This window comes from Chlorocebus sabaeus, chromosome 20 (assembly GCF_047675955.1).
Source record: "Chlorocebus sabaeus isolate Y175 chromosome 20, mChlSab1.0.hap1, whole genome shotgun sequence".
Taxonomy (NCBI): domain Eukaryota; kingdom Metazoa; phylum Chordata; class Mammalia; order Primates; family Cercopithecidae; genus Chlorocebus; species Chlorocebus sabaeus.
Genome location: NC_132923.1, coordinates 27,006,286 through 27,027,701, shown reverse-complemented (window position 1 = coordinate 27,027,701; position 21,416 = coordinate 27,006,286). Strand labels below are relative to the sequence as shown.

The 21,416-nt window shown below is 45.1% G+C and overlaps 2 protein-coding genes across 4 annotated transcripts in view; both read left to right on the top strand.

Moving 5' to 3' along the window:
* The first annotated feature begins 2,991 nt into the window (after positions 1-2,991).
* On the top strand, positions 2,992-11,691 carry GPR61 (G protein-coupled receptor 61). 3 transcript variants are annotated; one of them, XR_012089992.1, is made up of 3 exons: positions 2,992-3,291; positions 5,760-7,982; positions 8,654-11,691. XR_012089992.1 is itself a non-coding variant. In XM_073008509.1 (2 exons), the coding sequence occupies exon 2, from the start codon at positions 6,365-6,367 to the stop codon at positions 7,718-7,720; it is 1,356 nt and encodes a 451-aa protein (XP_072864610.1). In that variant the 5' UTR covers positions 2,992-3,291; positions 5,760-6,364; the 3' UTR covers positions 7,721-11,691. The 3 variants fall into 3 exon arrangements, 1 of the variants encoding a protein (XP_072864610.1); XR_012089993.1 differs by having other exon boundaries at positions 5,760-8,732; positions 10,070-11,691; XM_073008509.1 differs by having other exon boundaries at positions 5,760-11,691.
* A 230-nt stretch (positions 11,692-11,921) lies between these two features.
* Positions 11,922-21,416, top strand: part of GNAI3 (G protein subunit alpha i3) — a 48,225-nt gene continuing 38,730 nt past the window's right edge. The window contains exon 1 of the mRNA XM_007977682.3: positions 11,922-12,182. Coding sequence (XP_007975873.2) covers positions 12,065-12,182 — 118 coding nt within the window. The 5' untranslated portion in view covers positions 11,922-12,064. The remainder of the gene's footprint in view (positions 12,183-21,416) is intronic.

Sequence of the window (21,416 nt, the reverse complement as noted above, 5' to 3'; positions counted from 1 at the left end):
AGGGTAGTGGGTGCCACTGAGCAGGCGAGGGGCTCTAGGGAGGGGGCAGTGGCAACCTAAGAAGCCTTCAATGTTTATTGAAGAAGTGGATGGATGACTGAAAGATGAACTTGGTTGACTTACAGGTCTCATCCTGGGGCAGAAAGGCAGACACGACCCTGTCACGAGGTGCTGGTGGGCAAGGGTTGGGTAGGAATGTGCCAGAAAGCAAGTCTAGGATGGAAATATCAGTCCTCAGCACCAAGGGCCCTGCCACGATACCAACAGGAGGGGTGCCACTGTTGGGAACAGGGCCTGGTCCCCGTCCTGTAACAGGATTCCCTTCCTGGGTATGTGCACAGCATAGTGAGCCATGGATTTCTTACGTGGTTTGGGGGATCACACCCCATTTCTCCATCTTGGTCTTCTTGCCCCCTCCATTGTGCTAAGCTTTACTAAAAGGAGGGACTGGCAGGTGAAGTTGGGGGTGTGCTGTCAGTAGCTACTCCACACCCTGACTGAGATCATTTAATGAGATACAGCATAAGAAGTGCCTCCCAGAGTGGGCTTTCAAGAACTAGTAGCATTATTATTATTATTACTATTATTATTATTAATTACTATAATTTTGAGACAGAATCTCACTTTTGTTGCCAGGCTGGAGTGCAATGGCGCAATCTCAGCTCACTACAACCTCCACCTCCCAGGTTCAAGCGATTCTCTTGCCTCAGCCTCCTAAGTAGCTGAGATTACAGGCATGTGCCACCACGCCTGGCTACTTTTTATATTTTTGGTAGAGATGGGGTTTCGCCATGTTGGCCAGGCTGGTCTTGATCTCCTGACCTCATGATCCACCTACCTCAGCCTCCCAAAGTGCTGGAATTACAGGCGTGAGCCCCTGTGCCCAGCCAGCATGACGATTATTATTATTTATTATTTGCCCACAGGCTAGGATAAGCAGTTCCCCCTCCGACCTCCTGAGCCAAGACGGTTCCAACAGCTGAAACATGCTCCCTCTTTGGTACCACTTTTCCCAGTAGCTCTCTGGGAGGGGCTTCAGGACACGGAGTCCTTGCCTGCTGTCCACCACACGAGCTGTGATTACCTGTACTAGCTCCCTGAAGCCGGAGAGGCAGGCTATGTTTGTTTTGCAGGCTCCCTATCACTATTAGGTAAGCTTGGAAGTGAAGAATTTTGCCCATTTTCACAGACAGCCAACTCACAGGCCAAGGTCTTACCACCAACCAATAGAATGGCGCCAAACTGGAACCAAGGTTTTCTGACTCCAGTCTAGCACTCTTTCTAAAATCCTGTTCCAATGGGTCCAGGTCTGCTCTGGTTCTTATTGAACCCCTTGGAAGGGGCCATGCCAGTCTGGGCTGGGGCCCTGCAGGAAGAATGTGGGTGCTGAGCAGAGACAGGCTTTACCTAATCCCAGACAATCTGCTTGATGCCAAATTAATCTTGCCAACACAACAGCACAGGGCTTCATAAAAATCACTTTGCTGTCTACAGGTTTTCAATTTGGTATTTCCATTTGAATTTCTTGTACTCAGGTATACCTAGTTTTGAGGACTGTTTTAGGCTTTCTGGAAGGCAGTGACTACTTCTATGAAGATAGCTTTTAGGGCTGTAGTCTGCAGTCTTGTGTCAGGCCACTGGAGAAGGCATGGAGCCAAGGGAGAAGAAAGAGGAAATACTTGGCCTTCAAACAGATCTGGGTTCAAATATCAGCTCTGGCACTTATTAGCCGTGTGATCTGGGGAAAGTCACTTCTCCTCTGGCACCTGGTTCCTCACTTATAAAATAGGGCAAGTCATGGCTGCCTCATAGATTGGTGTGAGAATTGAACAAACTGTATGTAAAGGGCCTGGCACTCATAAGAGCTCAAAAAGTGGTGGCTGGTGACAGCGGCACTTGCTGCATCGGCTCTTGGTTGATCAGTGGCCTCTTTGTTGTTGACCTGGGGCAGCCAACTTGTCCCAGTGAGGTCCTTGGGTAACTCATTGTTCTTATGGCTTTTTGGGTTGGGTCTGGTAAACAATTCCAGAATTCCCTTTTTCCTTCTTAGAGGCAGAAGGAGTCCCTAGATAGGCAAGTCTCAGGGAAGAAGGCTCTGGAGTAGGGTATCATGCCTGAATTCCCTGTTTAGGCTCATGGCTCTGCCATGTGGAGCTATGTGGCCTTCAGCAATCTCTTTATCTCTCTGGGTCTCAGAAACATGGACACCTTGGCCTGTAGGACGTCTTACAGCTTTGCAATGTTAGGATTCTATCCTTGGGTATCAGTCATGTACCCGGGGAAATGATCATTTTCTTCATAGCTAGAGGGAAGCCATGCCCCTTCATTGCATCTCTAAAGGCCCATCATGCTACAGATGGGCGATGCTCAGTGGCTGATGCTCCCCAGCTCTCTCCAGTCCTACAAATCCAGATCAGTGTGAGCACTCGTGAGTCCCTGGCTCCCACTCTGTCTCCTTCAGGAAGCAGTGTTGTGTGGTTCCCATGGTGGCTTGGGGGGAGGTTAGATCCTCCCGCCCCCTCCCTGCCAATCTCCATCAGCCCTCACAGCCCCACTCCCAATAAACATACAGTCTAAGCAAATAATAACAATTTGCTTTTTGGTGGCAAGGACAGGTTTAAGACAAGGCCTTCAGCTGCCCTTCAAACCTGAGTGCTGCTCCTAAACCTGTCCCCCATATGCATTAGGCAGCTTCCAAAGGTACCAAACTTTGGACCATCCCTTGGAGCCTCAGTCCCCTCCCTGGCCTAAGCCTTGGGGCCGTGGGTCTGCGCTGGCCTGATGCATCAGCACCTTGGTTCTGATGTCACACAGAACCATGCATCTCTCCTATCTTCTCTTTGAACCACTAAGAAATCAAGTCCAAAATGTAACTTGCCCAAGGTCACACAGCTAGTAAGTGCCATAGCCAGGCCTTAAACCTGGATTTTCTGACTCCATGTACTTTTTTTTTTTTACTTCATCAGGCTGGTCAGGAGGGTCTCCTCTACCTATCATTACCTGGTCCCACGAAACTTCTGAGATGCAATCCAGCAGCCTGAGAGAAGTGAGAGGAGTTGAGCTCACTGCCCGGCACCTTGCCTGGGATATTGGTGCCCATCTTTTTGCTCCAGAAGTGACTCTGAGGGGCTGGGTGAGAAGCAGGAGGCCATTAGGACCCAGAGGCTCTCAGAGCACTCTGCTTTGCCGGCTGCCTCTCACCGCTCACTGCAGTGCTTCAGGCTTCAGCAGCTTTGGAGAAGCATCAGCTGAGAGGAGCTATCACATGGGAGCCGGGACTGCTCAGCAAAGGTAGGAGTTGCCGACTAGGCCAGGAATGGGGGCCAGACCCAGGGCCTGGTGGTGAGTGCCAAGGTATCCCCATAGAAGGGTGGCTTTCCAAGGACCAGCTCTGCCTACCTTCTGGTGAGCAGTTTGATCAGGAGATGGGCTCTCAGGTATCCCAAAGGCGGTATTGGGGTGTGGGCATCTCTGAAGCCCAGAGCTGGGGGGTTGATCATCTCCTGCCGGCAGGAGTACCCACATCCTGCAGACAAACAGCATTCCCCATCTGTCTTGCTCCATGTCATGGAGATGGGTCTCCCACATTCTAGGAATGGGCCCTTCAGCATCCAGGCTGATGGGCAACTGTGTCCTGGGCGTGGGCAACTCTGCTGAGGAGAGGTTTTGTAGCTCCCCGGAAATCTTCCCTAGCTTAGGAGGGGCATGCTCTTGTCGGAAGGAAGGCTAGGCTCAGGTCTTTGGGATGGAAGCTCTGGATCTGGAAAACAGGTGCATGTGAATCCCAATACCTCTGTGGCCTTGGGCTGGGCACTTATGCACATCTTGCATCCTGTAACTTGACCATACCCCTGCTAGAGGCCCAGATCTCAGGCCCTAGTGGCACAGCCTTCTAGGTACTGAAGGTCCTGGAGGTAAGAGGGGTGCTGTTGGAAGGAAGTAGTGGGGGAAGGAAAGCATCTGTTGGGGGAATAGGCATAATGATAATGACCTGGGAGAAGAGTAAGGATCCCTGGTTTCACCTATGAAACTGCTACACCACAGCCCTCCCCTCCATAGCCCCCGTCCATTAGTGAGGGAGTGCCAAGTAGCCAGATACACTGATCTGTCTGTTAAGAGAAAAATTGGAGTCCTGGCATTTAGGAGTCATTGTGGAGACACTGGCAAGCTTGAGGGGGCTATGAAAAAGAGCAATGTCCAATGCCTTCGTGCTCAGGGCTCCATCATGGCTGCATGGCATCCCTCCAGCTCCACGTGGACACCACATCTGCTTCCCTCCGTCTGGGACTCTTGATGTCCATCCAGACATGGTGGGTCTCTCCTCCTTCAGCCACCAGGGAGAGACTCTGAACCACATCGTCTGGGCTTCACTCATAGGCAGAAGGGATAGGTAAATTGCAGCATGGAGAGTAAGGAGGAAGGATGCTTCTCCTAGCATTTCTTTCAGGCATTTTTCCTGGTAGACTCTTATGAGAAGCTGATGTCTCACTTTTTGCCCACTCTTCATCTTCTCTGCAGACCCTAAATCTCTGTGGGCATGTTAACTGTGAAATGAGCTTTCTGTATCCCTAGAGAGAGGCATGTCTCTAGGCAGTTGCCCAAAGTTAGGGCTTCCTCAAGTCCAGGAACCCCGGCTACCCTTTCCACAAGAGAGTCCCTTGGCTGGCACACAGCTGGCTGACTGAGTGTTCTTGGAGTTTGTCCTAGGGCGCAGGGATTCAACTATCAATTTGAGTTTGATTCAATTCACAAAATTGTATCCAGCACCTATTGCAGGCATAGCATGTTAGAAGTTGGATCAGTGTAAGGTTTGTGGAAACACCAAAAACCAAAGGTGACTGTAAGGCTGTAACTGGAGGAGAGTGAGGCCCATCTTGCCATGTGGTCCTCTTTATTACAGCCATAGAAATGATGGGTTTTTAAACTGAGCAACCTCAGTGCCTCCTCCCTACTTCTTGTTCTGTGACTGCAGTAATAGTCTAGAACCAAGGGGGTTCTTGGTCAGGGATCCTCCAAGGGTCAGCTCTAGAGACCAGAGATTTGGGGATCTGGGGAGCCGGAGGTTGGCAGCAGGTCCTTTCCCACAAGAGGGACACAGTGGCCTTGAAGAGTTCAGGAGTGGGTGGAGGAGGGCAGCTTGAAAGCGACTTCTGGCTTTGGGAGCAGTGGCGGCTGGATGAGCTGGCTTCCCAGTTTCCTTCCAGCCGGGACATTTTATTTTTACTGCTCCTTCTCAACATTCCCAAAGTGGCAGCTCTTTGTGCTGGGAGTAGTGATGTCAAAAGAGCCTAAAGCACAGCTCCCCTTCTCAGGTGATAGCCCCAGAGCAGCAAGAGACATTTTTAGACACAGCTGAAATTCAACAACTATTTACTGGATGCCTATTATAGTCCAGCCGGCATGGAGGGCACCTTCACATATGGCATGGCACAGTGAGCAAGAGTACTGGCCCTGGGGCCAGACTGCCCAGGTAGGTGCCCAGCCCTTGCTGCTTACTAGCTGTGTGACCTTGGGTAAGTTACTTAACCTCTCTAGACCTCAGTTTCATCCCTTGCAAAACGGAGATAAAAATAATATCTACCTCATAGGGCTGTGTGAGGAATAAAATGAGTTAATATAGGTAGAGTGCTGAGAACAGGGTCTGGCATGTGGAAAACGCCGTATTAATGCTACTGCTTGTCATTAATATTATGATTAACAAATCACGCAGGATCCAGAAACACAGTTGTGAAGCAAGTCTTCTTCCTTTCATTTTACAGATGGATTTATGAGGAAACTGAACTTCAGAAGATTCACAGAGTTAGTAATGCCCAGAACTGGGACTAGAAACTAAATTTTGTGCTCCTTCTACTCCCCAGCAGCTCCTGCCATTCTGAGGAGACAAGAAATCAGGAAATTTACATAAGGAACCCTAAAACTGAGGCACCATCCCAGAGATCAGCAGGACCCTGGGAAGGAGAGACAGAGGATTTAGAATCCCCGGCTGACAGTTCTGGAAAGGGTAGAAGGGTATGGAGAATGAGAATGGCAGAAAGGAGATGGAAAAGGAAGAGGTGAAGGCCATTCCGAAGGCGAAGTGTTGAGTGGGTCAGGCTCCTGTACCTCTCACGTCTCCTGCTTCTTAGCAGTCACCAAGGCAGATCCTGGAGCTACCTCTGGCCAGAAAGGGGATATGAGCTTCTGATCCTTCAGCTGCCTGGCCTGGCGCTCTGTACGCAGACAAACCTGCCCAAGAGGCGCCAGTGGGAGGCACCCCCTACGAAACCGGGAAGCCTGGGCCTGGGCTCGCCATCCCAGGGTCGCTGGACTAGGATGGGGGATGGGCCTGTGACAGGAGGTACCCTGGGTGTCCTCTTTCGGCCCCATGGAGTCCTCACCCATCCCCCAGTCATCAGGGAACTCTTCGACTTTGGGGAAGGTCCCTCAAACCCCAGGTCCCTCTACTGCCAGTGGGGTCCCGGAGGTGGGGCTGCGGGATGTCGCTTCAGAATCTGTGGCCCTCTTCTTCATGCTCCTGCTGGACTTGACTGCTGTGGCTGGCAATGCCGCTGTGATGGCTGTGATTGCCAAGACGCCCGCCCTCCGAAAATTTGTCTTTGTCTTCCACCTCTGCCTGGTGGACCTGCTGGCTGCCCTGACCCTCATGCCCCTGGCCATGCTCTCCAGCTCCGCCCTCTTTGACCACGCCCTCTTTGGGGAGGTGGCCTGCCGCCTCTACTTGTTCCTGAGCGTGTGCTTTGTCAGCCTGGCCATCCTCTCAGTGTCGGCCATCAATGTGGAGCGCTACTATTACGTGGTCCACCCCATGCGCTATGAGGTGCGCATGACGCTGGGGCTGGTAGCCTCTGTGCTGGTGGGTGTGTGGGTGAAGGCCTTGGCTATGGCTTCTGTGCCAGTGTTGGGAAGGGTCACCTGGGAGGAAGGAGCTCCCAGCGTCCCCCCAGGCTGTTCACTCCAATGGAGCCACAGTGCCTACTGCCAGCTTTTTGTGGTGGTCTTTGCTGTCCTTTACTTCCTGCTGCCCCTGCTCCTTATCCTTGTGGTCTACTGCAGCATGTTCCGAGTGGCCCGTGTGGCTGCCATGCAGCACGGGCCGCTGCCCACGTGGATGGAGACACCCCGGCAACGCTCTGAATCTCTCAGCAGCCGCTCCACGATGGTCACCAGCTCGGGGGCCCCCCAGACCACCCCACACCGGACGTTTGGGGGAGGGAAAGCAGCAGTGGTTCTCCTGGCTGTGGGGGGACAGTTCCTGCTCTGTTGGTTGCCCTACTTCTCTTTCCACCTCTATGTTGCCCTGAGTGCTCAGCCCATTTCAACTGGGCAGGTGGAGAGTGTGGTGACCTGGATCGGCTACTTTTGCTTCACTTCCAACCCTTTCTTCTATGGATGTCTCAACCGGCAGATCCGGGGGGAGCTCAGCAAGCAGTTTGTCTGCTTCTTCAAGCCAGCTCCAGAGGAGGAGCTGAGGCTACCTAGCCGGGAGGGCTCCATTGAGGAGAATTTCCTGCAGTTCCTTCAGGGGACTGGCTGTGCCTCTGAGTCCTGGGTTTCCCGACCCTTACCCAGCCCCAAGCAGGAGCCTCCTGCTGTTGACTTTCGAATCCCAGGCCAGATAGCTGAGGAGACCTCTGAGTTCCTGGAGCAGCAACTCACCAGCGACATCATCATGTCAGACAGCTACCTCCGTCCTGCCCCCTCACCCCGGCTGGAGTCATGATGGGCCGCTGGACACTCGGAGGGATATGGGGCTGGGGGCCAGTTATGATCGCAAGGACCACCTTGTGGGATCACCTTTTCCCAGCTGGCTAGGGCTGAGGCTGGGGTCTCTGCACACAGCTTTTGCTTAGTGTTTCCTGGGTCAGGAACAGAGTCAACAGGACGAACGTGTGCAAAAGCCTTGGACTTGGCTGTGATCTTTGACTGCTGGGGGAGGGAACCTGGGTATGGTGAGACGGTGACGAGAGAAAAGGGTCACAAAGGTGAGGTGAAACCTCTCAACCAGTGAAATTTCCATGCTTCCAGAAGCAGGGAGTTCTCTAAGGGTAGGAGTTGGAGGATACAGGGCAGCAGGCCAGGTTTGGAGTTATTCTAGGGGCCATTTAGGATATTTTATTTTTCAGTGTAATTGTCCAGGGCAGTAATTGCACCCAAGCAAGGTAAGAAAATGACCCATGTTTTCTCATTTCCTTGCTAGGTTTAAAAAGAACTAAATTATAGCCAAGTGTTTCCACTTGAGTTAATAGATCATTTTTCTGGTTTTATACCTGAGATTTCTTTAAAACGAGAGGACCAGTAGGGTGTATTCCTTTACTGAGTTTGGCCAGAAACAAGGCAAAATAGAAATTAGGGTACATGAAGTAGAAGATAGGAAAGCTGACTGCAGCTCGCTCTCTCCCACTCTTCAGGATAAGCCGTTCTGTTCTATTTTTCTGTCTCTCTCCTGCACACAGGAGATCAAGGGTAGAGCCTGATCTCAGCAGAGACAAGAAGAAGGCAGGATGGCTTTCCTCTCTTTTAGGAGGAAGAACTAGAATGCCTGGGGGTCAGATGGGCGAGGGTGGAGGTTAGCATTTGAATTGGTAAAGTAGCTGGATACAGAGAGGCCAAGTAATCGGCCTGATCAATAATACTGCGAATCTTTTCTTTCCAGGACTGGCTTCCCTGATCTCTCTCCTCATGGCAGTGACCCACCTCCAGTCCCGTGGACAATCGGGTACAAGAGACTTAAGGTTGGGCATGGGAAGGGTGGGGTTTCCATGATCCATTAAATGCCTTCCTACTCCCATTCATCGCTCTCAAAATTAGCTTCAGTGACAAAGACTTAAATCTCTCTCCTATCTGCAGCACTGGGTTGGAGAGAGGGCACAGGAGTTGGTCTTGGCTGTTCATTGATTGAGACTGTAGGAACTGTGTTGGTTGGTATTGGTGGTGGTATTTTCAACAAAGAGGGAATAATTGCAAACTGGACAGGACACCCATCTGGGACCACCTGTCCATCCTACTTCCCTCAATTGAAGCAGGTAACACTAAAGGGTCAAGGCAGGGCCAGAGGGTGGTGTGGTCTGCATTTGAACAAATTCCTGGCTCACTGAGCATCAAAGGGGGAAATGGGCTGGTGGGAGTGGGATAGTCTCCCCTTTAAACAGTTAATAAATAATTTTTATAAAAGGTTATACTGATATCAACATTGACTCCTTTAGTTCAATTCAGTGTATAATAGTTGAACACCCACTAGTCCCTGGGACCCACACAGGGTGTGTGGTCACTGCTTTTAAGGAGTTCATAGTCTAATTTGATGAGATACCTTGTATTTTCACAAAGCACTTTGAACTGATAAAGCACTACAGAATGTGCTTGAGAAATATACTGGAGAATATGTCCATGGTTCTAACTTCTGAGAGTTCAGCCCATGGCAGCAAGATGCATACCTGGAAGCTTCCTGCAGATTGTAGAAAGCATAGGGGTTGTAAATGAAACTCTCTAATGAAGAAAAAAAAAATTAAATGAAACTGGGCAAACAGCTTTCCACCTTTGTTGTAGGAAAATTTCCAGGTTTGTGTTCCTACCACTAGATTATTATACCAGTGTAGTGCCTATTACATTGAGGAAGTCACCTAAAAACATAGTATATATAGGGAGGAGAGTCGTTTGTGATTGAAAAACATGTTCACCTCTCCTCACTATTAAAATAAATGCATACTGAGGAATCAATCATTCCTAGACAGGGAAAAAAACTTCTTTCCAACACCACTAATCAGCTATTAGATACAAAGCATTGCCAGCAGGTGGCAGTGTGAGTCCAATGGAAGGAGGAAACGCGAGTGTATGTGGTGGGAGGAGGAAGGGGAGGGCATTAAACATTGCCTGGCAGCCATTTTGTTAATTTATTTTGCCTTTTCCTTTGACTTTGCCCTCCAACCCTTCCTTCACATACATCAAAGAAGAAAGTTTTAAGAGTAAGGGTATCTTTAATTCAGGCTGAAATTTCCTGACACTGTGATCTCACTGGTGTTTCTTACAGAGTTTGACATACATGGGTTCATTTGCCATTTATTTTTCCCTGTAGGAGTGGATCATGAAGGAAATAAAAATTTCTCTTTTATTATGCTGAGAACTTTCCCAACAATTTCTGCTATGACCACCTTCCAGGAGTTTTCTAGTCACCAGGATGCCTTGGTAAAGTTCGATACGTAATCTTTGGCTCTGAAAGCTGTTCCTGGACAAAATCTGAGCTAACTCACTGAAGAATCAACAGATTGAGGCAACCATCCGGTCAGTTACTTTTTCCTGCATCCTGCTGGTGTTGGGGTAACTCCCAATCCTAGATGAAAACCTTAGACTTTCTGTTGTCAGGTGTCCCCAGGCAATATCGTAGAGGGGCATGATAGAAAAAGGTAACTCTGGGGTCAGAGAGATCTACTTACTCACTGTGTGAAGTTGGGAAAGCTGCTTAATTTCTCTGAGCCTACTTCCTCACCTGTAAAAATGGGGATCTTTATTACCTACCTCACAGGGTTGTTGTGAGGATTAAGAGATGGGATGTGGAAGCACCTAGCCATATCTGGCAAATAGGTACTCAATAAATATTGGTTTTACTTCCCTTTCCTCTTGCCCTTTTTCCCCAAAAGTATTGATAATGGAAAAGCGGTCCCTTTCATTCTAACAGTCATTTGGGAATGACTGGGGGACTATTCAAACCTTGAAGAATTGGCATTGCTAAGAGTTATGGTGGACGAGGCTTTTTAAAGTGGCTCTAATCCTCTAATTAAATCCTTCTAATTAATGAATCATCACTATATAGCCCTCTCTGTTGGGACCTTACATTCTCAAGTTCAGATTCTATTAGAGAAAGAAAGTAATTTACAATCACAGGGAAAGGTTTTAGGGACTGAGTTCCCTTCCCTAGAATGTATAGTAATTATGGGCTTATTTGCCTGAAAAGTTCATTTAGGACTACCTTCACGCAGTATCCAGGGTTATTAGTGAAAGATGCTATCGGCCTGGGGCTTTCACAGTGGACTTAAGTTTCAGGTGAGAATAGGGCTGAGAGGCAAATTTTACTAGAATTTCTCCTTTTGTATGTAATCGCAACAGGAAATTTTAATAGGAGATTCACAGGATGCATTGGTTTGTTTCAGGGTGTGGAACTGAAGTTGACTTATCTTGGTTTTAGTTCTAAGACCCTAAGGTAGGAAGATCTGAATTATACTGGAGAGAAGGGCAGCATGGAAATTTTATGGAGGAACTACAGGCTTAACTTTAAGGTTATCGAGTATCTGCTAGTGATTTCACGTGGCCTTTTGCCAACATGAGTTAAGCAAATCTCAAGCCCACAAAAAAACGTGAAAGGCATAAGGACCAGGGGACATTTTGAGAGGAGTCAGTGGGCCAGAGAGGGCAAAAAGGTATTGCTAAGATCCTGAACACAGTCGGTGTTACGGTCTCAGATGTGAGACGTGAACGGCGCCCAGGCCGGGCAGCTTGTTCCCATTCCATTGATCCGATACAACCCCAACAGAGGCAGTGTCCCCCACTTGGGTAGGGGCCCCAGGTCTCCACAGCAAGAGATCAAAGGGGTTTTCTAACAGCAGAGAAATTATCAGCAGAAATTCCCGCGCGGGATGTAGGCTTTAATTTAGACATCTCCGCCCCAAAACTGGCATTTTGAACGCGGGAGGGCATTATTTGTTGGAGGCCCCGGTTTTTCTCCATTTATCCAAATCAGGTAGCCGAAAGGTAAATGAGGCTTCGAGTTGGGCGGCGGCCAGCGAACTTGACAGAACCTCGAAACTGTAGATCCGCCGCCCAAGCTAGCCGCCAGGTCCCCGTGACTTCCGCTTTCGGTCTCAACTCCTCTCCCCGAGGAGAGTGGTTTAAACAGTGAAGGCTGCGGGGCGTCACCGGAAATGTCGTAAACGCCGGATATCCGGTTCTTCAGGGCGCTAAGGGAGCTGACGGAGAGGGCCGCCGCCCAGCAGTAGACGCTGCTTTAACCTGCCGAGCCGAAGTTCCCGCGGTGTGTGAGTGAGCCCGGGCAGGTGTCCCCTCCTCCGCCGCCGCCATGGGCTGCACGTTGAGCGCCGAAGACAAGGCGGCAGTGGAGCGAAGCAAGATGATCGACCGCAACTTACGGGAGGACGGGGAAAAAGCGGCCAAAGAAGTGAAGCTGCTGCTACTCGGTGAGGGGCTGGAGGCGGGGACTGAGTGGTGGTCGGGAGAGCCTAGGCGCTTGGAAGGCCTGAACGGGGTCTAGTCGGGCCGACGAAAAGGACTCTAAAGGGATCTGGAGGGCGTGCCGGGTGTGGGGCGGGGTGTTGGGGTTCATAGCTGAGGCCCCAGAGGGCGTGATGAGGGGGGTGGGGTTTTGGGGTTGCGGGAATTAGGCTGTAGAGGGTGTGACTCCGGGCTGGAATTGCGTTTAGCAGAGAGACTTGGGAGTATGGGCAGGTAGGATATTGAGGGAGTAGGAATATGGGAAAAGCTCATAAAGGAAGTTGATACTCGGGAAGGTTTTACATGGGTTGGAGCGTGTTGGTAATGGTTTGTGAGTTTGGAGCTTCGTGGTTCTTTGGCAGGATAAAGCTAGGAGGCTTGAATGGAACAGAATGGTCACGTAAGGACGTTGACATTTGTTATTGAGAGAGCCTTTTGAACTGTTGGAGGAACCCTGGATTATCCAGGAACATGAAGGTAGGTAGATGAGATAAATGACAAATTATCAAGTATAAAGGAAAAGAGCTTGGGTGCAGAGGCCATCTCTACCTTTCCACCGCTTTCTATCATTTTTATTTTCAAAGTTTTATAACACCTTCTGTTTTTATAAAAGGATGGGAAATGGTGTGAGCTGAAGAAATTTAAAGAATGATTTGTTTGAGGTTTGTAGCAGAAGATATAGTGAACAAGAGATTACACATTGGAGAGTGCTGAGCAGTTGGTATAGATGATGTGCAGTTGGAATAGTTATCTTAGGATAAGTTACAGAGTTGGACATATTTACTGTAAAGACTATGGTAGACTTCTGGTGGCTGTTGTATCCATTTTGGCCTCTTCAAAGCAAAACCATTGGTTTCAGGAATTACTGTTTATATTATCTGATAGTCGTTTTAAGTGGTTTTTTTGGTGCAGTCGGATGTGTTTTACTCAACTTGAGTTTTAAAATTTTTGAGAGGCTCAGTAAATCATACAAAGAATCCTGGCATTAGCTTACTAATAAATCAAATCACATTTCATTATTAGTATTTTCTAGGGTAGTATTTCCATTAGAGGTGAATAAGTAGGAGTAGGGGTTTCTGTAAGCAATAGAAATTTACTTTTTAAAACAATTGATTTTTGAGGAAAAGGAGTCACTTTAGCGGAAGTGCTAAATTTTCGTGGTATAAAGCTCCAGAGGACAGAATGTACCATTGTAACCCAAGACTTATTTTGTACTCTAGGACATGCTAAGTACCCCGGTAGTCTCTTCTTAACGTATTTGGTTGGTTGTAGATTGCAGAAGCTCTGGTAATAGCTTTTTTGGATATACTATAAAGGGAAAGTTATGTATTGGAGCTTAAGCTTCCGGTTTGTATGCTTGAACTTCCAGAAGATGCGAGTTCAAATTGTTCTAGACTGCCACTGTCTGTATAACAGGTGGATAAGCATGGTCCCTGGTACATAGTAGGTGCTCCTTAAATATTTACTGTTAACCAGCCTGAGCCAGCAAATGTTGAACATTGGTCCTTGGGGCCTTTGAGAAATTTGATATAAACTATAATATTTAGGGCATTCACTTTTTTTTTTTTTTTTTTTTTTTTGAGACGGAGTCTCCTTTTATCGCCAGGCGCGATATTGGCTCACTGCAAGCTCCGCCTCCCGGGTTCACGCCGTTCTCCTGCATCAGCTTCCTGAGTAGCTGGGACTACAGGCGCTTGCCACCACGCCCGGCTAATTTTTTGTGTTTTTAGTAGAGATGGGGTTTCACCGTGTTAGCCAGGATGGCCTCGATCTCCTGACCTCGTGATCCGCCTGCCTCAGCCTCCCAAAGTGCTGGGATTACAGGCGTGAGCCACCGCGCCTGGCCAACATTTTCTTTATTGATTTATTGGTTATGAAATTAAAGATGTATTCTCATCTTCTATGAGTGATTTGATTTACACTGACCAACAGAGATACCCTCAGGACATCAGCTTATTGTAATGTGGTTGGAAACTTTGAGACTTTCTTCCAAAAGGCAGGATTAGGCAGGCACAATTTGGACAGGCGGAACTTGTCCATATGTCTAGAAGAATTTTTATTCAGGATTTTACAAATAGTGCATTTAATTAAAAACAAAATTAGACACTTGATGACTTAGGGAACTTGAAAGGCAGTGAGTAAAAATCAAAGTACTAAACATATTTGCTTTCAATTTTTATCTTCATTCTTTTTTAAGTAATGTATTTTTTTAATATTCTTGAGCAAGTTAAATCCAGAAATTCAAATAGTTTGCAGAAACATATGTTCTTGCTTGAGCCATATCATAACACACATAGAAAATTAAAATTATCTTCTATGCTATTTCTGTAAGCAAAATGTACCCAAAACAGTATACAGTTTTCTTTTTCCTGAATAATACCTCCTTTGCTGTAGATTCAAGTCGTTTTTACTTTATCACTATGGAACTTAGTTTAAGTTGAGATCTATCTACTTACCCTTGTGTCTCCTGGCACATGATATATTTTCTTATGGGGGTATAGTTTAACATGGTGATTAATAGCGTGGGTCCTGAAGTCAGACTGCTTCAAATCCTAATTCCCATTTACTAGTTATAGCCTTAGGAAAGTTAATTTCTCTTGGCCTCAGTTTTCTTATCTTTAAAATGGAGAAAATAGAGCTACTTCTAGGATTGGTGTGAGGATTAAATATGATAATGATGTAAAGCAGAACACAGCTTGGCACATAGTACTAGCTTCATGAAGATTAGCTATTCTTATTAAGTCAAAATGAATGTTACAGATTGTAGGTGTTATGGAAATTATACCAAATTAAGAAGCTAGTGTGGGCCAGGTTATTAACAGACATTTCAGTATTGTAATTCTTCCTTTGATAACCTTTGGTTTGAATTTCCTTTAGATGTTCTTGGAAAGGGCTGGGCATGGTAACTCATTCCTGTAATCCCATCAGTTTGGGAGGCTGAGGCTGGTAGAATCACCTGAGGTTAGGAGTTCGAGACCAACCTGGCCAACGTGGTGAAACGCCATCTCTACTAAAAGTACAAAAATTAGCCGGGCGTGGTGGTGTGCACCTGTAGTCCCAGCTACTTGGGAGGCTGAGGCAGGAGAATCGCTTGAACCTGGGAGGCAGAAGTTGCAGTGAGCAGAGATGGCACCACTGTACTCTAGCCTGGGCAACAAAGTGAGACTGTTTGTCTCAAAAAAAAAAAAAAAAAAAAAAGTGTTCTTGGAAAGATCTTGGTAGGTATATCAATCAAATTAGTGTTTATGACATTCTGTTGAAAAAATACTATGCAAAGCTTCCCAACCAATGTTCCAGTGCTTAGGATGGCATATAGGTGTGCTGTTTGCAAATTTTTTATAGCATTGAAATTTTAAATCATTTTTAGAAGTTCAAACTTTTACAGCAGTTGAAATTACATTTGAACGTCTTTGGTATGATTTCCTCTTTAAAATTCCTGAATTTGGTAATTTGGTTATTTACTATTTAAAAAGGTAGAGATGGGGGTCTCATTATGTTGCCCAGGCTGATCTCAAATGCTTGGCCTCATATGATTCTCCCATCTCAGCCTCCCAAAGTGTTGGGATTACCAGTGTGAGCCCCTGTGCCTACCCTACCATGAATTTGGTAATTTGAAAAAATTGTATTTGGTATAAATACTAAATTTATACCAATTTTATATTTAATATTATCTGTAATACTTTTGTGTTTTTTATGCCATGATTTCATAATAAAAATAAATTTTGTGTGTGTGGGTTTTGTTTTGTTTTGTTTTGTTTTGACCCCAGGACAAGCAAGAAAATTTTTTTTCACCAAGCTCTTTCAGCTCACCCCAATGAGCCTTACAAATATTTTTAATATGTGCCATCATGTGACAAAGGTTGGGAAGCACTGGTATAATGGATAAGAGCAGTGCTTTTGGATTCACACAAAACTGAATTTAAGTTCCACCTCCATTTATTAGCTCTGAGACCCAGAGCAAGTAACTTAACCATAAGAATCATAATTTTTACATATGTAAAGCAGAGATGATGTTTCATAATATGAAATGAGATAATGCATGTAAAATGCTTCACATTAGTGCCTAGCAAATAAAAAATCGTAAGTGGTCACTTCTGTCGATGATGATTGTGAGACTTACCATTTTAGCTACTTTTTTCAGAGGTTTTTCAGACAGCTATTTTGTTATTTTCCGTATTAATATACTGTTTTCAAATATCTTCAAATAATTTTAATATCCTTTTGTGGTGAAAGGAATTAAATGTTAGTCCTTTTCTTTTTTTACACGTCACTATACTAATGAAGATATTTAGTTTTGTACGTTGTTGAATGATCTGCTCTCTGAATTTCCATTTCTTGATAGTTTCCTTTAGCAGGTTCTGAGAAAACTTAAAAAAATACTTTGTTATTTGGGATTTGCTGGTGGTAGTATGGCAAAAAGCCAGTTGCATGCAGAGAATTGGAATCATCTAATTTACTTGTACTGTTTATTATACAGTTAGTTATTTATATTTAAATCGCTGCATATTATTGGCTGAATATGCTTATTATTGAGAATAAGACTGCCCTTTGGTAAACATGCCATTACATTATATCCTCCTATAGGATTATACCCTTTATTATGTTTCCATTTACTTGGGATAAGGTTCATAGCCAGTTACATTTCATGTGAGGATGCATCTTGTGTCTAGGGGAAGAAAAGCTTCGTGTTTTGTAAGCACTTATCATTCTTTGTGTCTTTTATTTAAATGCATTAGTCACTGTTTTTTTTTTTCCTTTTTTTAACATTTCAATAAGTTTTTGCGAAACAGGTTGTCTTTGGTTACATGAATAAGTTTGGCAGTGATTTCTGAGATTTTGGTGCACCCATCACCTGAGCAGTATACACTGTACCCAATGTATAGTCCTTTATCCCTCACTCCCCTCCCACCCTTTTCCCCGAGTCCCCAAAGTCCATTGTATCATTCTTATACCTTTGTGTCCTCATAGCTCAGTGCCCACTTATGAGTGAGAACATATGATGTTTGGTTTTCCATTCCTGAGTTACTTCACTTAGAGTAACTGGTCTCCAGTTCCATCCAGGTTGCTGCAGATGCTGTTATTTCATTCCTTTTTATGGCTGAGTAGTGTTCCATGGGTGTAGAGGGGTGTGTGTGTGTGTGTGTGTGTGTGTGTGTGTGTGTGTGTCCCATTTTCTTTATCTACTTGTTGATTGATGAGCATTTGGGCTGGTTCCATATTTTGCCATTGTGAATTGTGCTGCTATAAACATGCATGTGCAGGTACCTTTTTTGTATTATGGCTTCTTTCCTCAGGGTAGATACCCAGGTGTGAAATTCGTGCATCAAATGATAGATATACTTTTAGTTCTTTAAGGAACCTCCACACTGTTTTCCATAGTGGTTGTATTAGTTTACATTCCTACCAACAGTGTGAAAGTGTTCCCTTTTCATCACATCCACGCCAACATCTATTTTTATTTATTTACTTATTTATTATGGCCATTATTGCAGGAGTAAGTCGGTATCACATTGTGGTTTTGATTTGTATTTCCCTGATAATTAGTGATGTTGAGCATGTTTTCATAAGTTTGTTGGCAATTTGTATATCTTCTTGTGAGAATTGTCTATTCATGTCCTTAGCCCACTTTTTGATGGGATTGTTTTTTTTGTACTGATTTGAGTTCCTTGTAGATTCTGGGTATTAGTCCTTTGTCAGATGTATAGATAGTGAAGATTTTCTCCCACTCTGTGGGTTGTGTGTACTCTGCTGATTTCTTTTGTTGTTCAGAAGTTTTTTAGTTTAGTTAAACCCCTTTTTTAAATTTTTGTTTTTGTCTTTGCGTTTGCTTTTGGGTTCTTGGTCATGAAGTCTTTGCCTAAGCCAATGACTAGAAGGGTTTTTTGAATGTTATCGTCTGGAATTTTTATGGTTTTGGGTCTTAGATTTAAGTCATTAGCCCTATACACCAACAGTAACCAAACTGAGAATGAAATCACGAACTCAATCCCTTTTACAATAGCTGCAAACAAAAAACAAACAAAAATACCATAGGAATATACTTGACCAAGAAGGTGAAACACCTCTACAAGGAAAACTACAAAACACGGCTCACAGAAATCATAGATGACACAAATAAATGGGAACACAGCCCATGCTCATGGATGGGTAGATTCAATATTGTGAAAATGACCATAGTACCAAAAGCAATCTACAAATTCAGTGCAATTCCCACTAAAGTACCACCATCATTCTTCACAGAATTAGAAAAAACAATCCTAAAATTCATGTGGAACCAAAGAAGAGCCCGCATAGCCAAAGCAAGACTAAGCAAAAGAACAAGCCTAGAGGCATTACATTACCCAATTTCAAACTATACTATAAGGCCATAATCACCAAAACAGCATGGTACTGGTGTGAAAACTGGCATATAGACCAATTGTACAGAATAGAGAACCCAGAAATAAAGCCAAATAACTTCCAGTTAACTGATCTTCGACAAAGAAACAAAAAGGTGAAGTGAGGAAAGGACACCCTATTCCACAAATCGTGCTGGGATAATTGACAAGCCACATGTAGAAGCACTAATCACTTTTGCAGTCTGAAAATACGACCCTTTTCAGGAATTAAAATAATGTAATCTTCCCTGACTACGCTATTCCTGTAGTACACTGATGGCCATAGAGTAGGGTGCTTAATACTAGATTTGCAGGGCATGTACAGTTCTAATAAGTGCTGCTACTACGTTTCTTTAAAAAATAATTTTTAGCATATTAAACTTATATGCACTATTACAGAAAAGTCTTTTAGTTTTTAGGCAGTTGTCTCTGTTAAAAGTAATTCCTGGCCTAGAGATCTTTTAGAGATGGTTAGTAAAATCTGAAGCACTATGCCATTCCTCCCCCATGGTGCTAAGCTTCTTCATCCTCTAGCTTCTTGGGAAGGAAAAGGCAGTTGTTAGGCCTCTGCAGGTATTTCCTTTTTTCCTATCCTGTCTCTCTTCCTTCCCTGGTTTCTTCTACAGCATACTTTCTCTTGGGGAAAGGAGTGTGTGTGTGTGTGTGTGTGTGTGTGTGTGTGTGTGTGTGTGTTTCATCAGGTCCTTCCACTAACTTCCATTCTTTTTTTTTTAGACAGAGTCTTGCTGTTTCACCCAAGCTGGAGTGCAGTGGTGCAATCTCAATGCAACCTCCGCAATCTCACTGCAACCTCTGCCTCCCGGGCTCAAACGATCCTCCCATCTCGGCCTTCTGAGTAGCTTGGACTACAGGCTAATGCTACCACCCCTGGCTAATTTTTTGTAGAGATAGGGTTTTGCCATCTTGCGCAGGCTGGCCTTAAACTTCTGGGTTCAAGTGATTCGCCCACCTCAGCGTCCCAAAGTGTTGAGATTATAGGCTGAGCCACTGTGCTCAGCCTCTAACTTCCATTCTTAAAAGTCCCTCATCTGTAACCAGGAAAAAGCAATATAGAGAGACAGATGGCAGGAAAATCAGTAGCTATGCAAAAATGGAATGTTCAAAGCGCGGAAGAAAAAACTGAGACATTGTGAAGAGTCTTTTGGTTCCTTTATTAGAGGACAATTTTTTACTTGGAATTTTTGAAAAATCTGTTCTCTCTACTTGAGATGGCTTCTCTTTCTGCTCTTCCCCCAGCGTATTAATGAACTACATCCTGCTACTTACCTCAAGTCAGTTTATCCAGTACAGAACTTGCCTTCACTCTTCACCCCCAAATCCACCTGTTGGAAACTTTTCTGTTTCAGTACCACCATTCTCAACATCATCTAGGCTGAAAACAGCACTTGTTTTTAACTCCTCCCTTACTCTCATCTCTTACAATCAGTCAGTTGTGAGGTCCTATGACTCAGTCATTACTAGATTCCAGATTTTTGGACTTTAAGGTTTTTGGTAGACTGACCTAGGATTTTAATATTTTATTTTTCTTAGTAAATACATTTTAAAAATCTCAGACTACTGTCTGTTATGATTACTATTTAATTCTCTTTCCTCCGTGAAACTTTTTAGACAGTCTCACTCTGTTGCCCAGACTGGAATATAGTGGCACAATCTTGCATCACTGCAACCTCTGCCGCCCAGGTTCGAGCAATTCTCGTGCCTGAGCCTTCTGAGTAGCTGAGATTACAGGTGTGCGCCACTGTGCCCAGCTGTTTTTTGTATTTTTAGTAGAGATGGGGTTTCACCATGTTGGCCAGGCTGGTCTCAAACTTCTGGCCTAAAGTCATCTACCTGCCTTGACCTCCCAAAGTGCTGGGATTACAAATGTGAGTCACCATGCTTCATCATTGGTGAAACTGTTTTGATGTTCTGAATTGGATATGACATGACTCTTTCTTTTTGAAACCTCATAGTACTTTCTATGCCACTTTTAGTCTGCCTTATATATGGTTATTTATGTACTTACCTGGTCCTAACAATATGGTCTTTTAGGGCAGGAGGACTAAGTATTTCTCATCTTTGTATCTGTTGCAGGACCTAATATAATGCTAAAGTGTTTTTGCCCATAAGGGATAGGAACACCACTCATACAAGTCACAAGTAAAAGAGGTATATTGAAAGGACACAGTAGGCAACTTCATAGGTGTTAGACATTCGAGAATAGGTAAGAAATGAAATACAGGTAGGTTGTATGTACGTGGATTATGATACCCAACTCCCACCCTCTCCCCTATTTCTCCTAGAGCAGAATGACCTCCCCCGAGTCTTCAACTTTGGCTTACTCTGACATCTTCTGTGGCTCACACACTGCCCGACCTGGTAGTTAAGTGCTTCATGTTATCTGATGCAGGCTTCCAGGATCCCATTCCCAGTTCCTGGGCAAGAGTATCAGATTGGCCCAACCTTGTTATGTGCCAACCACAATCCAGTCATGTATGGTTGGGGTATAGCAGGGTTGATGGGGTATCATGAGCTTTATAAGGTAACCCTTTCAAGGACTGCAGTGGGTCAAATTCTCTATTAAAGGCATGGCCAGAGAATTAATGTTTAATAAAGAGATGACAATGCCTAACACCTAGTAGGCACTCACTAAATATAAGTTGAACATAATGGAATGACATGGGAATATTGAGGAACTAAACATACCACTGCATTACTTTCTCGTTAGTTCGTGAGAACGTGCCTGCTCATTCTCAATATTACTATCTTGTAAGGTTGGGAGAGAGAACTTAAATTCAGATTTAAAATTAGGCCAGTCACAGT

Bases quoted from the DNA above. Each gene is read 5' to 3' on its own strand.
- GPR61 (XM_073008509.1), top strand. From the start codon at position 6,365: ATGGAGTCCTCACCCATCCCCCAGTCATCAGGGAACTCTTCGACTTTG.